This window comes from Symphalangus syndactylus, chromosome 12 (assembly GCF_028878055.3).
Source record: "Symphalangus syndactylus isolate Jambi chromosome 12, NHGRI_mSymSyn1-v2.1_pri, whole genome shotgun sequence".
NCBI classification, from domain to species: domain Eukaryota; kingdom Metazoa; phylum Chordata; class Mammalia; order Primates; family Hylobatidae; genus Symphalangus; species Symphalangus syndactylus.
In genome coordinates this window covers 127,131,877-127,145,324 of record NC_072441.2, presented here as the reverse complement: position 1 = coordinate 127,145,324, position 13,448 = coordinate 127,131,877, and the positions used below count along the sequence as shown (strand labels likewise).

Below are 13,448 nucleotides of genomic sequence, written 5' to 3'. Positions count from 1 at the left end.
GCAATTCTCAAGTGTAGTCCTTGGATCAGAAGCATCGGCATAACCAGGAAACCTGGTAAAAAATGCAAATTTGCAGACCCTACACCAGACCCACTGAGTCAGAAACTCTGAGGTGGGGGTCCAGCAACCTGTGATTTAACAAGCCCTCCAAATTATTCTGATGCAAACTAAAGTTTCAGAACCATTGGTTTAAATCAGGATTCTCCAATACTGTCAATATTTTGAGCCAGAAAATTCTTTACTATCGGGGGATGCCTGTGCATTACAGAATGTGTAGCAGCATCCTTTGCTTCTGTGCACTAAATGCCAGTAGCAGCCCAAAGCTGTGACAACCAAAGTGTTTCCAGACATTGCCCAATGTCCCCTGGGGGACAGAAATCACCCTTGGTTGAAAACCACTGATCTAGATCAAGGATCAGCAAACTCTCCTAAAAGGAGCAGGGTAAATATTTTAGGCTTTGCAGGACATGCAGTCAACAACTCAACTCTGCTATTAAGGACAAAAATAACCAGAGACAACATGTAAACATACGTGCACGACTATATTCCAGTAAGACTTTATCTACAAAAAAAGGTGGTGGTTTGGCCCTCAGGCTGTAATCTTCTGACCCCTAATCTAGGTCAGTTATCTGAATTACAATTGATTGTCCTCAGTCCCATGGCTGCCAAGTGATTCTCTGGATTCTATTTGGCCTGACCTAATCCAGTCTTCTGCTTACAAGTACATATGGCTCTACACAGATCACCATTCCTTTTTTTTTTAGAGACAGGGTCTCTCTGTCACCCACCCAGGCTGGTGTGCAGTGGTGCAATCATATCCTCCTACCTCAGCCTCCTGAGTAGCTAGGACTACAGGCACATGCTACCACACCCAGCTAATTTAAAAAAAAATTTTTTTTTTTTGGTAGAGACAATATCTTGTTATGTTGCCCAAGCTGATCTCAAACTCCTGGCCTCAAGTGATCCCCCTGCCTCTTCTTCTCAAAGTGCTGGGAATACAGGTGGGAGCCACCACACCTGTCCCAGATCACCATTTTATAGACCGAATAAATGAAGCCCATAAAGGGCAAATGACTTTCTCAAAGAACCACAGCTAAGAAAACCTAAAACAAAACAAAAAAACAACAGCTACAGCCAGTCTACCTAAGTACAATGCTCTAACAACTGCCCCATATGGAGGTGTAAACACATATTGCCACCTAGCAGGCATTCAAACACTCCAGTCCTCTGAATTTACTAAAACCTAGAAAAGTACTGATTTCGTGGGGGGAGGGGAGAAATAACTTTACCTTAAATGCCCAGACAGTAAATATTTTAGGCTTGTAAGGCCATTAAAATCTCTGTCTCAACTACTCATCTCTGTCACTCTAGCAAGAAAACCACCACAGATAAAGGTAAATGAACAGGTATTGCTGTGTTGCAATAAATCCTTATTTATAAAAACAGGCAGCTGGCCTGCAAGATATAGTTTGCTGACCCCTGATCTACAAGGTCCATAAAACCAGTCAGGCAAACAACAGGCATCAATTCTATCATGCTCAGCTAATCTAGAGACACTATGTGCATTCCAAGGCTTTTGAACACCTGTGAATACAGAAGCATGGCACTAAATGGTAAACAAGGAATAGACAAAGTGCCACCTTTCTCTTCCTTCCTTCCTTCCTTCCTTCCTGAAGGTCCACTACATGATAGCCAGGCACTGTTAATTTATTTTATATGTAAGTTTCCTCATTTGGAGAAATTTCTAAAGAGCAGGTTTTGTTTTCTTCAAGAACTCCAAGCTGACAAATCAGCTAGAAAATGAACACTCTTATATGCACCTGGATAAAATATTTGTTTCAGCCAGGCAAAGTGGCTCATGCCTGAAATCCCAGCACTTTGGGAGGCCGAGGCGGGCGGATCACTTGAGGTCAGGAGTTCGAGACCAGCCTGGCCAACATGGTGAAACCCCATCTCTACTAAAAATATTTAAAAAGTTAGCTGGGTGTGGTGGCACACGCCTGTAATCCCAGCTACTCAGGAGGCTAAGGCAGGAAAACTGCTTGAACCTGGGAGATGGAGGTTGCACTGAGCCAAGATTACGCCACTGCACTCCAGCCTGGGTGGCCGAATGAGACCCCGTCTCACACAAACAAACAAAAATTGTTTCAAACCAACCTATGACTTTATACAAGCCACTTCTCTTTTCTGGGTCTCAATTTCCACAAAGGGAAAACTGGTAAGCTTCAAACAGATGATCTCTGAAGTTCCCAACAGAGAACAAGTACTTACCTTAAAACTGTCAAAAATAACAGCTAAAATTTATTGAACACTTTCTATGTCAGACACCTTTTCTAATCACTTTACATGTGCTAACATATTTTTCATATGGGGAAACTGAGGCCGAGGGGTGTGAAGTGATTGGTCAAAGATCACCAGAAGAGTCAGTGGTAGGGCTGTGATTTAAACACAAGTGGTCTGAATCCAAAGTCCACGTCCTTAACCACCAACCATTAAACTTTATCCTACATGCAAAAACCTTATTTTCCCAATGACCTACAACCCAAATACTAAAACAACATGATTTGTCTCTCTAATAAATAAAGAGGACAGAGGAGAAAGGAAAGAAAGGACAGGTAACAAGATTACTTGCTCCCAGGAATGAAATATGATGTTCCATGGATACTTAGTTTGGTCCCTAATCCGCAACATCACAAAAGATATCTGTTTGGATCAATACCATTTCTGCTCACACAGTCTGGCATTGTCTTTTGTAGACGATATTTCTTTGTGTCAAACTAAAAAAGAAAGAAGTGGGATTCACAACTCCATTTAGAAAGAGAAAATGTTATAAACGTACAGAAACTACGTATGTGTCACTCAACATAAGTGACTTATCAGTATGCAACAGAAAAGTCCATACTTCAAAGAGGAGCTCATATGCAAAGGAAAGTTTCAAAGACCCATGGTGATAACCCAATATAAGAAAATTTGGCCGGACGCGGTGGCTCACAGTGCCTGTAATCCCAGCACTTTGGGAAGCCACGGTGGATGGATCACCTGAGGTCAGGAGTTTGGGACCAGCCTGGCCAAGATGGCGAAACCCCATCTCTATTAAAAGTACAAAAATTAGCCGGGCGTAGTTGGTTCTCATCTGTAATCCCATCTACTTGGGAGGCTGAGGGAGGAGAATCGCTTGAACCCAGGAGGCGGAGGTTGCAGATCACGCCACTGCACTCCAGCCTGGGCAACAAAAGCGAAACTCTGTCTCAAAAAAAAAAAAAAAAGAAAGAAAATTCATCAAGCAATTTAGGCAGCAAAAAGTATTACTAGCTGGAAAGACTAGGGGTGAAAAACAAAAGCACATTTGTGTGTTACAGAAAACATAACTGAAAATAACATCAAATCAATGCCAAATTAGAGAAGAAATAAGGGACTCTTAATCTATGACCAATGGAACTAAATTCAGAAAGAATACTTTTTTTTTTTTTTTTGAAACGGAGTCTCGCTCTGTCGCCCAGGCTGGAGTGCAGTGGCACGATCTCGGCTCACTGCAAGCTCCGCCTCTCGGGTTTACGCCATTCTCCTGCCTCAGCCTCCCAAGTAGCTGGGACTCCAGGTGCCCACCACCATGCCCAGCTAATTTTTTGTTTTTTAGTAGAGATAGGGCTTCACCATGTTAGCCAGGAGGGTCTCGATCTCCTGACCTCATGACCCACCTGCCTCAGCCTCCCAAAGGCCACCGCGCCAGGCCAAGAATACTTTTTTAGCAAGGCAGATAAGGGCTTCTCAGAAAGTCTAAAACAAAGTATTACTACTAGTGATAGTTGTTCTTTTTCTTTCTTCACTTGAGTACAGCTATGATGTCTGCCTCTGTATTAACAGCACCAGAGAAACATAAATAGAAAAACAGGTAACACTAGGCCAGGTGTGGTGGCTCATGCCTATAATCTCAGCACTCTGGAGGCCGAGGTAGAAGGATCACTTAAGGCCAGGAGTTCAACACCAGCCTGGAAAACATAACAAGACCCTGTTTCTTAAAAAAAAAAAAAAAAAAAAAAAAAAAAAAAAAAAGAGAGTGAGAGAGTCTTAACTCTGTCACCCAGGCTGGAGTGAGGTGAAATGATCTTGGCTCACTGAAACCTCCACCTCCCAGGTTCAAGTGATTATCCTGCCTCAGCCTCCCATAGCTGGGTTTACAGACACCAGCCACCATGCCCGGCTAATTTGTGTGTGTGTTTTTAGTAGAGATGGGGTTCCACCATCTTGGCCAGGCTGGTCTTGAACTCCTGACCTCAAGTGATCCGCCTGCCTCGGCCTTCCAAGGTGATGAAATTACAGGTGTGAGCCACCATGCCTGGCTTAAACATTTGTTTTTAATTAGCCAGGCTTGGTGGCACACATCTGTAGTCCCACCTACTCAGGAAGCTGAGGTGAGAGGATCACTTGAGCCCAGAAGTTCAAAGGGGCAGTGATCACTCCATTGCACTCCAGCCTGGGTAACAGAGTGAGACCCTGTCTCGCCAAAAAGAAAGAGGTTAAGGAGGAGAAGACTCTAGACCAAAAGAAGTAACTGATATTATTGAAATTATTTGATAGCAATCACAATTATTTGGATAACTATTTTCACATATGTAAGCAAACCAAATAGGGCCTCAAAAGTTTGAGACCAAATGATTCATGTTCTCTACTTCAACCTAAAAAAAAGTTAAAGAATTCTACAATTACAAAAAGAACAGTTATTCTATAGTTACAAAAAGACTTGAAACTTTCACCTGAATGCATCTCTTTGTTACAAAACCACTAAGGGAGGTAGGGGGAACTTCATGATTCATCAATGCTGCCTGCTTTTTTAAACCCAGGAAATTCCTTTACACCCCCTCCTGGCTCTAGCCAGCAAGAACTGTAGGTGTACTACTCTAGTCATTCCTTTATCGGTAACATACTATGTTAACACTATGTACATGTAAAACTGATTTTTGGTCAAATATTCCAAATTGTAAATTCATTTGCTCAGATCTGATTTTTAAAATAATTTATTTTAAAATTATTTAAAAATGTCAGGATGCTGACATTCTCTCCATTCAAAATTTTGGTGGTGTAGCCACTATAGAAAACAATATGACAGTTCCTCAAAAAAATTAAAAATAGAATGACTATGTGATCCAGCAATTTAACTTCTGGGTATGTATGCAAAAGAATTGAAAGCAGAAGCTGGAACATATATTTGAACACCAATGTTTATAGCAGCATGGTTCACAATAGCTACAAGGTAGAAACAACCTAAATGTCCATGGAAGGTGAAAGAATAAACAAAATATGGTATATACATACAATGGAACATTATTTAGACTTTAAAAGATATAAAATCCTGACACATGCTAACATGTATGAATCTTGGGCACATGACACTAAGTGAAATAAGCCAGTCACAAAAAAGGGCAAATACTGTATGTTCCACTTATATGAGGTACCTATTAATAGAAGAGTCGAATTCAGAGATAGAAAGTAGGATGGTGGTTGCCAGGGGCTGAGGAGAGAGGGATACAAGGACTTATTGTTAAATAAGGACGGTAACAGATTTGCAAGATGAAAAGCTTTCTGGAGATGGATGGCGATGATAGTAGCAAAGCAAAATGAATGTACTTAATGCCGCTGAACTGGCATTAAGACTTTAAAATGGCTAAAATGGTAAATTTTATAAGGATTGTACCACAATTTTTTTTTTCATTAACAGATTGGGGGAGGATTTTCTTAGAGGACAATTTGGGGTAATATTTGCTTTGTAATAAATTCACCCATCTATAATATTCCAGATCTATCCCATTAAGTCTCAGCTGTAATCTTCCACCCACTATTTATCACCACTTCACTGATTTCAACAGAATTCTTTTCTCTATTGACTTGAAATAGTCAAAAAAAAATACAAAAATCCTTCTCAAAGGTTTTTCCACATTTAGACACAGTATCTAGCAATGATCAAAATGTGATTTATTTTCAAATTCTGATCAAATTTAGAAATTATGTCTTTTCTACAAAGACAATACTAAGCTCTCAAACTAATATTGAGTCTCACAATCATATGATATAAACATGTAATTTTACCATATTCACTTTTGGTGAGGAAACTAATTTGCCCAGTTACAGAAGAAACCAGTGTCATCCAAGTAACCATATGCCAAGTCTTAAGCTGCAATCCTTAAATTAAATGACTTGAGGCCGGGTGCGGTGGCTCATGCCTGTAATCCCAGCACTTTCAGAGGCCGAGGCGGGTGGATCACCTGAGGTCGGGAGTTCGAGACCAGCCTAACCAACATGGAGAAACCCCGTCCCTACTAAAAATACAAAATTAGCTGGACATGGTGGTGCATGCCTGTAATCCCAGCTACTCAGGAGGCTGAGGCAGGAGAATCACTTGAACCCGAGAGGCGGAGGTTGCGGTGAGGCAAGATCGTGCCATTGCACTCCAGCCTGGGCAACAAGAGTGAAACTCCATCTCAGAAAAAATAAATAAGTAAATAAATAAATTACCTGGTTTTCTTATAACTGAATAAATGCTTACTTTTAAGTTAATCCTATAAAAATTGAGATAATATAAAAAACAGGAAGAATAATCACTTTTTACTAAGACCATCATTTGTAAGAAAACTCCAGGTTCCTAAACACACAAATGGCTAACGTGTTTAAGGTATGTAGTTTTCCAAATAATTTTTTCTTCTATCAATAACATTATTTTATCTATTTGACAATATAAAATTAACATTATTAGGCAAACAACTGTTCACTGCAGATGCCATTCTATTTTTCCCATTTTTAAACAATTGTGTATAGCATTACCATTGGTCTGAAGAGAAAAACTTATTCCCATCTTCTTAATGTGATCGAAATTTTCATTTTCATTTCCAAACCAAAATCCCTGGATAATCTTGCTTTGCCTGAGTACGAGAAGCCTAAATTTCCTGTCCTTTAGCCAATATAAGGTTAACAGTTAAGCATAATAATTGTCACACACAAAAAATAGAAAGCAGATGCAAGTTATTAGAGATAAAAAGGTAAAATCAAAACAAAGTTATAATTACCTTATAAAGTTTTTAATGAGGGAAATCAGAAGACAATTTTGTAACATGGCAAAACTACACCTAGAAATATAGAGTCCTTTTTCAAACAGTGCATTCCACGTTAGATAAAAAATTGAACTGGAGAACAAAAACAAAACAAAAAGACAATGATGAAAAACTTAGGCAGGCTGGGTGTGGGAGCTTACACCTGTATTCCCAACACTTTCGGAGCCTGAGGCGGGTAGATCACTTGAGCCCCAGAGTTCAAGACCAGCCTGGGCAACATGGCGAGGCCCATCTCTAAAAAATTTAATTAATTAATTAATTAATTGAAAAATGTTTTAAAATGTAGGCAGGCAAAAAGCCTCAGGCCAATCCTAAACCTACAAAACATCAAAATCTTATGGTCAACTTTTATTATAACGACACTCCTTTATTAGTTTGGAGGTTATGGTTTAATCAAAGTGTAGATATACGCATATTCCTAATACCTGTATATCAGATTCTACTAGGTAACCAAAACAGCAAACTCTGAAAATGGTTATTTGAACGTTAATTTGTAAAAATAAGGGCCAGGAGCAGTGGCTCATGCCTGTAATCCCAGCACTTTGGGAGGCCGAGGAGGGCGGATCACAAGGTCAGGAGATCGAGACCATCCTGTCTAACATGGTGAAAGCCTGTCTTTACTAAAAATACAAAAAAATTAGCCAGGTGTGGTGGCCGGCGCCTGTAGTCCCAGCTACTCGGGAGGCTGAGGCAGGAGAATGGCGTAAACCCGGGAGGCGGAGCTTGCAGTGAGCCGAGATCGCGCCACTGCACTCCAGCACTCCAGCCTGGGCAACAGAGCAAGACTCTGTCTCAAAAAAAATTAATTAATTAATTTTAAAAAAAATAAGGAACTTAATAGAACAGAGAGAGAAAAGCCCAACAAAATTTCAGTAAGGAAAAATACTGCCTACTAAGCTAGTGTTAGAACCTGTGCAATGATGAGTGTTAAAAAAGAGGGAAAAGTCTGCCTATACTTCACAGTAGCTTCTAAGTTGATGTCAAAATGGCTAAAAATATCTCACTAAAATAATTCCTTCACCAAACATCAAAAGGCAAAGGTAGCGCTCACAGGATATTAGTGCAAGCTCCAAGTCTTTCACAATGCATACAGTTCTACTTTCAAAGGGCCTCCCTAAGATACTTACATGTCAGTGGCACTACAGCTGGGTTTATTAAGAGAACAGCCTTTACTTATCCTTTAAAGTATTCCTGGAGAAAGGACACCAACCAAGCAATTCAACTCTGTAGGGGAGGGGAATCCGCAAATATGAATAGGTAATTTATTAAGCTTGTGAATTCATTGCAGAGATACTCTGGAATATATAGTCTTATCTGTCTCTTCGTTATCTTCTTACCCTCCAAAGATTCCAATTAGGCAAAGTCTCAGATGTTTACTCCTCTTTGAAAAGGACCTCAGTACCCCATTGCCATTGCCCTCGCCATCTCATCATTCTGCTTTTTTACTCTTCCCTTAATACAATATAAATACACCACGCCCATAACACCACACGCTCCACGCTGACACTCCATACATCTCTCCCCATAGAACAACCCAAAACATCCCATACTTAATGGTCCAACACCAACTAAAACAAAAACTCTACACGTCCCCCCATATAATACATGAAACACTACACATTCCACACACATAATAACCCAAAAGTCATTAATACCTCCAACCCAATTCAACCCGTACTTAACACATTCTACACACTCATGATAGCATATAAATTATACTCTTCTCCATAACTCGCTACACACACACACACACGCCACGCACCGTATAAAAGCCTAAACGACACACCACTGCAGCGTTCAAACGCTGGGAAGAAGACTCCCTTGTGGCACCGGAAACCCACGAGGTTGGAAGTGGGAGGGGAAGAGGGCCAGATACTTCACCTGAAAATCCGCCAGGATCATCTCCCGGTCCATGTTGGACGCCATGGCGGCCGCCGAGTTCCGCGGCTCCGGGAGCGAAGCGCGCACCTGGGAAGCAGACGGCACCTCCTGCGACCGTCGCCGCCGCCGCCGCCGCCGCCGGGCGCCGAGGGGCTGGCGGGCGAGCCGGCGGGCGGGCCGGCGGGCCAGCGGGCGGGGCAGCGCGGGAGGCGCTAGGCGCTCATGCACTCGGTAACCTTCAGGCGCCCCGGCCGCCCGCCTGCAACCTGCGGAGCCCGCGTCGCAGCAGCCCGGACAGGGAGATTGGTCTGGATGTGGGTCCGGTCTCACAGTCGCGGGCCAGGATGAGGGCAGGTTGCGACAGCGCGCACCCGGCTACCTTCAGCGGCGTTAAGCCCGGCGGGGGCGGGGAAACCGAGCGAGCGAGCGGGCGGGCGAACGCCGCGGCCGCCTCCGCCTCCTCCGCTTCCTCCCTGGCCGCCGCCTCCGCCCCTGGTTGGCCAGCGCCACGGCTGTCGCACATTTTGCCTGTCATCGAGGTCGCAAAGCGCCGCTTTGCGGCTTCCACGTGACCACCCTCCTGTCAAGCGCAGGGCGCGCGACTACCCGGCCAGGAGCTGTTCGCTGGCGGCAGAGACGGCAACCTGCAGCTGCGGAAGCTTCAAGTCTCGCAACAGGTTATTCCAGTTTGGATTTAAGCAAAGGCCTCGGGATAGCGCCTCCCCCTAGCTGAGGTGGGGACCAGATTGTGCACCTCACGTGGTTAGTCACACAAATACACACCAGCCTCACAAACCAACTGAACACACTGTTACAACTCGTCTAACAGCATTTCAGAAATATACGTTTTCTCTACAGTGTTTCACCAAAATACAACTTCATATAGTCTCTCACGCTCAACCTGTCAAAACCGAATCCTCACTGTCACACCCAGTCCCAAGCTCCCTGACGTCTGCATCCTTAGACTCCGTAACACAGAAGTAACCAGACTGCCATGGTAGACATGGGAGAGACGAGGAACCTGAGAAAAGTAAAAATCTCGTCCCAGAGAAGAGGAGGAGCATTTTTTTTAATTGATAAGGTAGTTAGGAGAAATAACCTCCAGTTAATAGGGTTGCTCCAAAGGGGGAAAAAAGGGAAAACCTTTCTACTGCTGCAGTTATATTTGTTTTTTTTAAGCTGAGACATCTTACAAATGGGGTAAAACTTGAATCCAGCTTTGAATATAGTCAGTCTATTTTTATTTATTTCTTTATTTCTTTCTTTATTTTGAGACGGAGTCTCGCACTGTGGCCCGGGCTGGAGTGCAGTGGCGCGATCTCGGCTCACTGCAACCTCCTCTTTCTGGGTTCAAGCGATTGTCCTGCCTCAGCCTCCAGAGTAGCTGGGATTACAGGCGCCCGCCACCATGCCTGGCTAAGTTTTTGTTTTATTTTTAGTAGAGACGGGGTTTCACTATGTTGCCCAGGCTGATCTCGAACTCCTGTCCTCGTGATCCGCCCTCCTCGGCCTCCCAAAGTGCTGGGATTACAGACATGAGCCACCGCACCCGGCCTATTCATTTTCATAAGAAACTATTTTGGAATATTCACCAATTATTGAAAGTTTCAACCCATGGTCAGAAATTGACAGCCTCTGTAACTAAAACAGCCAAAGACTATGTACAGTGAAGTGTGACAGTTTGTAATTGTCGTCCAGGTTAGAGAAAGTGTGACAGTGGAAGTTGTTCATCCTTGATTTGGGAAAATATCAGCTTCTGGATTAACATGGGGCATTTACTTGCTTTGGATAATATGTAAAAGCTTGAAAATGTGAAGTAAGATTGCTGATTTTATCCTGTAGAGCTAAAATAAAAACTAGTGAAATCATCATGTAGCATGAAGGCCTAGGCTTCCCTTAAGAACTTTTTAAACTTGTATTATTTATTTACTTTTTTAGAGACAGGGCCTCACTGTGTTGCCCAGGCTGGCTTCCAACTCCTGTGCTCAAGCCATCCTCCCACCTCAGCCTCCTGAGAGTGGGGATTACAGGTGTGAGCCATACCACCACACCCAGCAAGGCCTAGGCTCCATAAACTGGGAATATATTCATGAGAAATCAGAAATATGACTTAATTGTTCAGTTTCACTGAATATAAAGAAGTGCACTATATTATGATCTGAGTTTATTCTGTGTGTTTTCTTAAATGAAAATAGGCTGGCCTACAACTCTTAAGTAATGATCTGTGTTTAGACCAGAATTAGCTAGATAATAGAACCCTCCACAGTCACATGAATCAAAATGTCTTAATTTTTATCTGTAAGAAAATAATTCCATGGCCAGGGCAGTGGCTCATGCCTGTAATCCCAACACTTTGGGAGGCCGAGGCAGGCAGATCACTTGAGGTCAGGAGTTCAAGACCAGCCTGGCCAACATAGTGAAATCCCATCTCTGCTAAAAATAATACAAAAATTAGCTGGGCATGGTGGCATGTGCCTGTGGTCCCAGCTACTCGGGAGGCTGAGGGAGGAGAATCACCTAAACCCGGGAGGTGGAGGTCGCAGTGTGAACCAAGATCACACCACTGCACCCCAGCCTGGGTGACAGAGTGAAACTCTGTTTCAAAATAAATATTTTTTAAAAAAGAAAGTAATTTCAAAAGTCAGCACAAATGTGAATCATGAGGCAAAACACAGCACCGTTAATATAAATGTGGCAATTCAGTTGCCCCATTCATATAGGCCACCCTCAGTATAAGGCAGGTGAATAATTGTTTCTAGTTATATGGCCAAGGATTAATGCAGTCCTAAAAAGTTGAGGGTTTTTCTCTGTGATGATGCATGTGTACCTCAGAACCCATTCAAATCCCATGTTGCTCCCTTTTTCTTTCCTTTCTCTCCATCTGGAAATTAAAACAATGTGGTATGTAGAACAATGGAATGAACACACTAGACATTCAGGCATATATTAGTACTGCTTTTCCAAATAATTAGCTGAGGGAACTTGGATGAGTCACTTAATCTCTCTGACTTCAGCTTCTCACAGGACTATTTCCTCTGATAAATGAAAAAACAATATGCAAATGCATGGAAAATATAAAATATTGGTATCACACTAACATAAATTTAATAGTCAATAATTGTGGTTTGAGTTCTAACTCTGCTCTTTAACAAAGGCTCTCTGGTTCTATTTCTTTATCTCTAAAATTGGGCTAATAAAACTTGTGATTTTGAATGTTGAATGATAAAATTCTTGTGAAAATTCCTCATAAACCTTAAAATGCTCCAAACATATTAGTTATTACTCTGTATACCAATTCCTAAATGCTTTTCTCAGGACCACCCCTTTCATAAAGTTTAAGCCAGTAAGGATCTTTCTCCTTTCTAATCACTGCTTTTACTATCTTTACAACACAACTTAGTGCTCCAGTAAATTCTGCAATTTTTTTCTCTAATTGTTTTCATATATGTGTGTTTAATCTCCTCCCAAAGGTTGAAAGTTTCTTGAGATTATAAACCGCTTTATGCCATGTGTTTTTATATTCACCATAGTGCAAACATAGCAAAGTCTTGTGAACATAACAGATAGTAAATGCTTTTGAATTTATTAATTTTTATTGGGAGTCTACTATGTACAGATACATTACAAACTTTATCTCATTTAATGTTTACAACTACTACTTTACAGAATATAAAGCTGCTCTGACAAGTTAAGAATTTGCTCAAAGTCATGCTACAAAGTGACAAACCTAGGACTCAAGGCTAGGTCAAATTAGTGCTCTTTCCACTTACCATGTTGCCGCTGTACAATTTCCCTTCCATGCTGCTTAGTTTACACCGTTCCCAAAGACACTGTTTCTTCCCTATGGCCTAACTCTTCATGGTTGGATACCTAGCATCCAGAGTAATTATCTACTACAGATAAGAGAAGGGAAGAAAAATAAATACTGAATTAGGAGAAAAAAAATCATTTTTCATTTCTCCAGAATTCCATACTTAAGAGAAACAATTTCAGTTAAGTGTCATAAACCAAAAGAAGGAAATGTAAAGAAATTTGGTGTATGCATGAGCAAAGAAAAGTAATTTTAATTTATCTGTTCTCATAGTTGGCCCATAGTAGGAGTTCATGGAGCTCAGCCTAAGTTAAATACAGATCTTTTTCTAGAATCTCCATGTTCTTTTAAAAGAAACTTTTATATCATCTTTATTTCCAATATAAATAATAAATATTATTTATATTTTACTAAATTTTTATTTGAAATTATTTTAGAATAGTTCCAAAGACAGTACAGAATGTTCCTGTATGCTTTTAGCCCATTTTTCTCTAATGTTACCATCTTATTTAACATGGTACATCTATCAAAACTAGGAAATTAACACTGCTAAATACTACTAGTTAAATTCTAGAGGCTCTATTTGGATTTTTACACTAATGTCCTTTTCTTGTTCCATGGTCCAATAATACCACATTACATTTAGTTGTCAT

General features: G+C 41.4%; 1 protein-coding gene across 2 annotated transcripts in view; it reads right to left on the bottom strand.

Moving 5' to 3' along the window:
* FAF1 (Fas associated factor 1) overlaps positions 1-9,483 on the bottom strand; it is a 502,796-nt gene extending 493,313 nt beyond the window's left edge. The window contains exon 1 of one of the 2 annotated variants that reach the window (XM_055255394.2): positions 8,985-9,483. In XM_055255394.2, coding sequence (XP_055111369.1) covers positions 8,985-9,029 — 45 coding nt within the window. In that variant the 5' untranslated portion in view covers positions 9,030-9,483. The remainder of the gene's footprint in view (positions 1-8,984) is intronic. The other variant, XM_063627483.1, reaches the window with a different exon arrangement.
* Between the last annotated feature and the right edge of the window lie 3,965 nt (positions 9,484-13,448).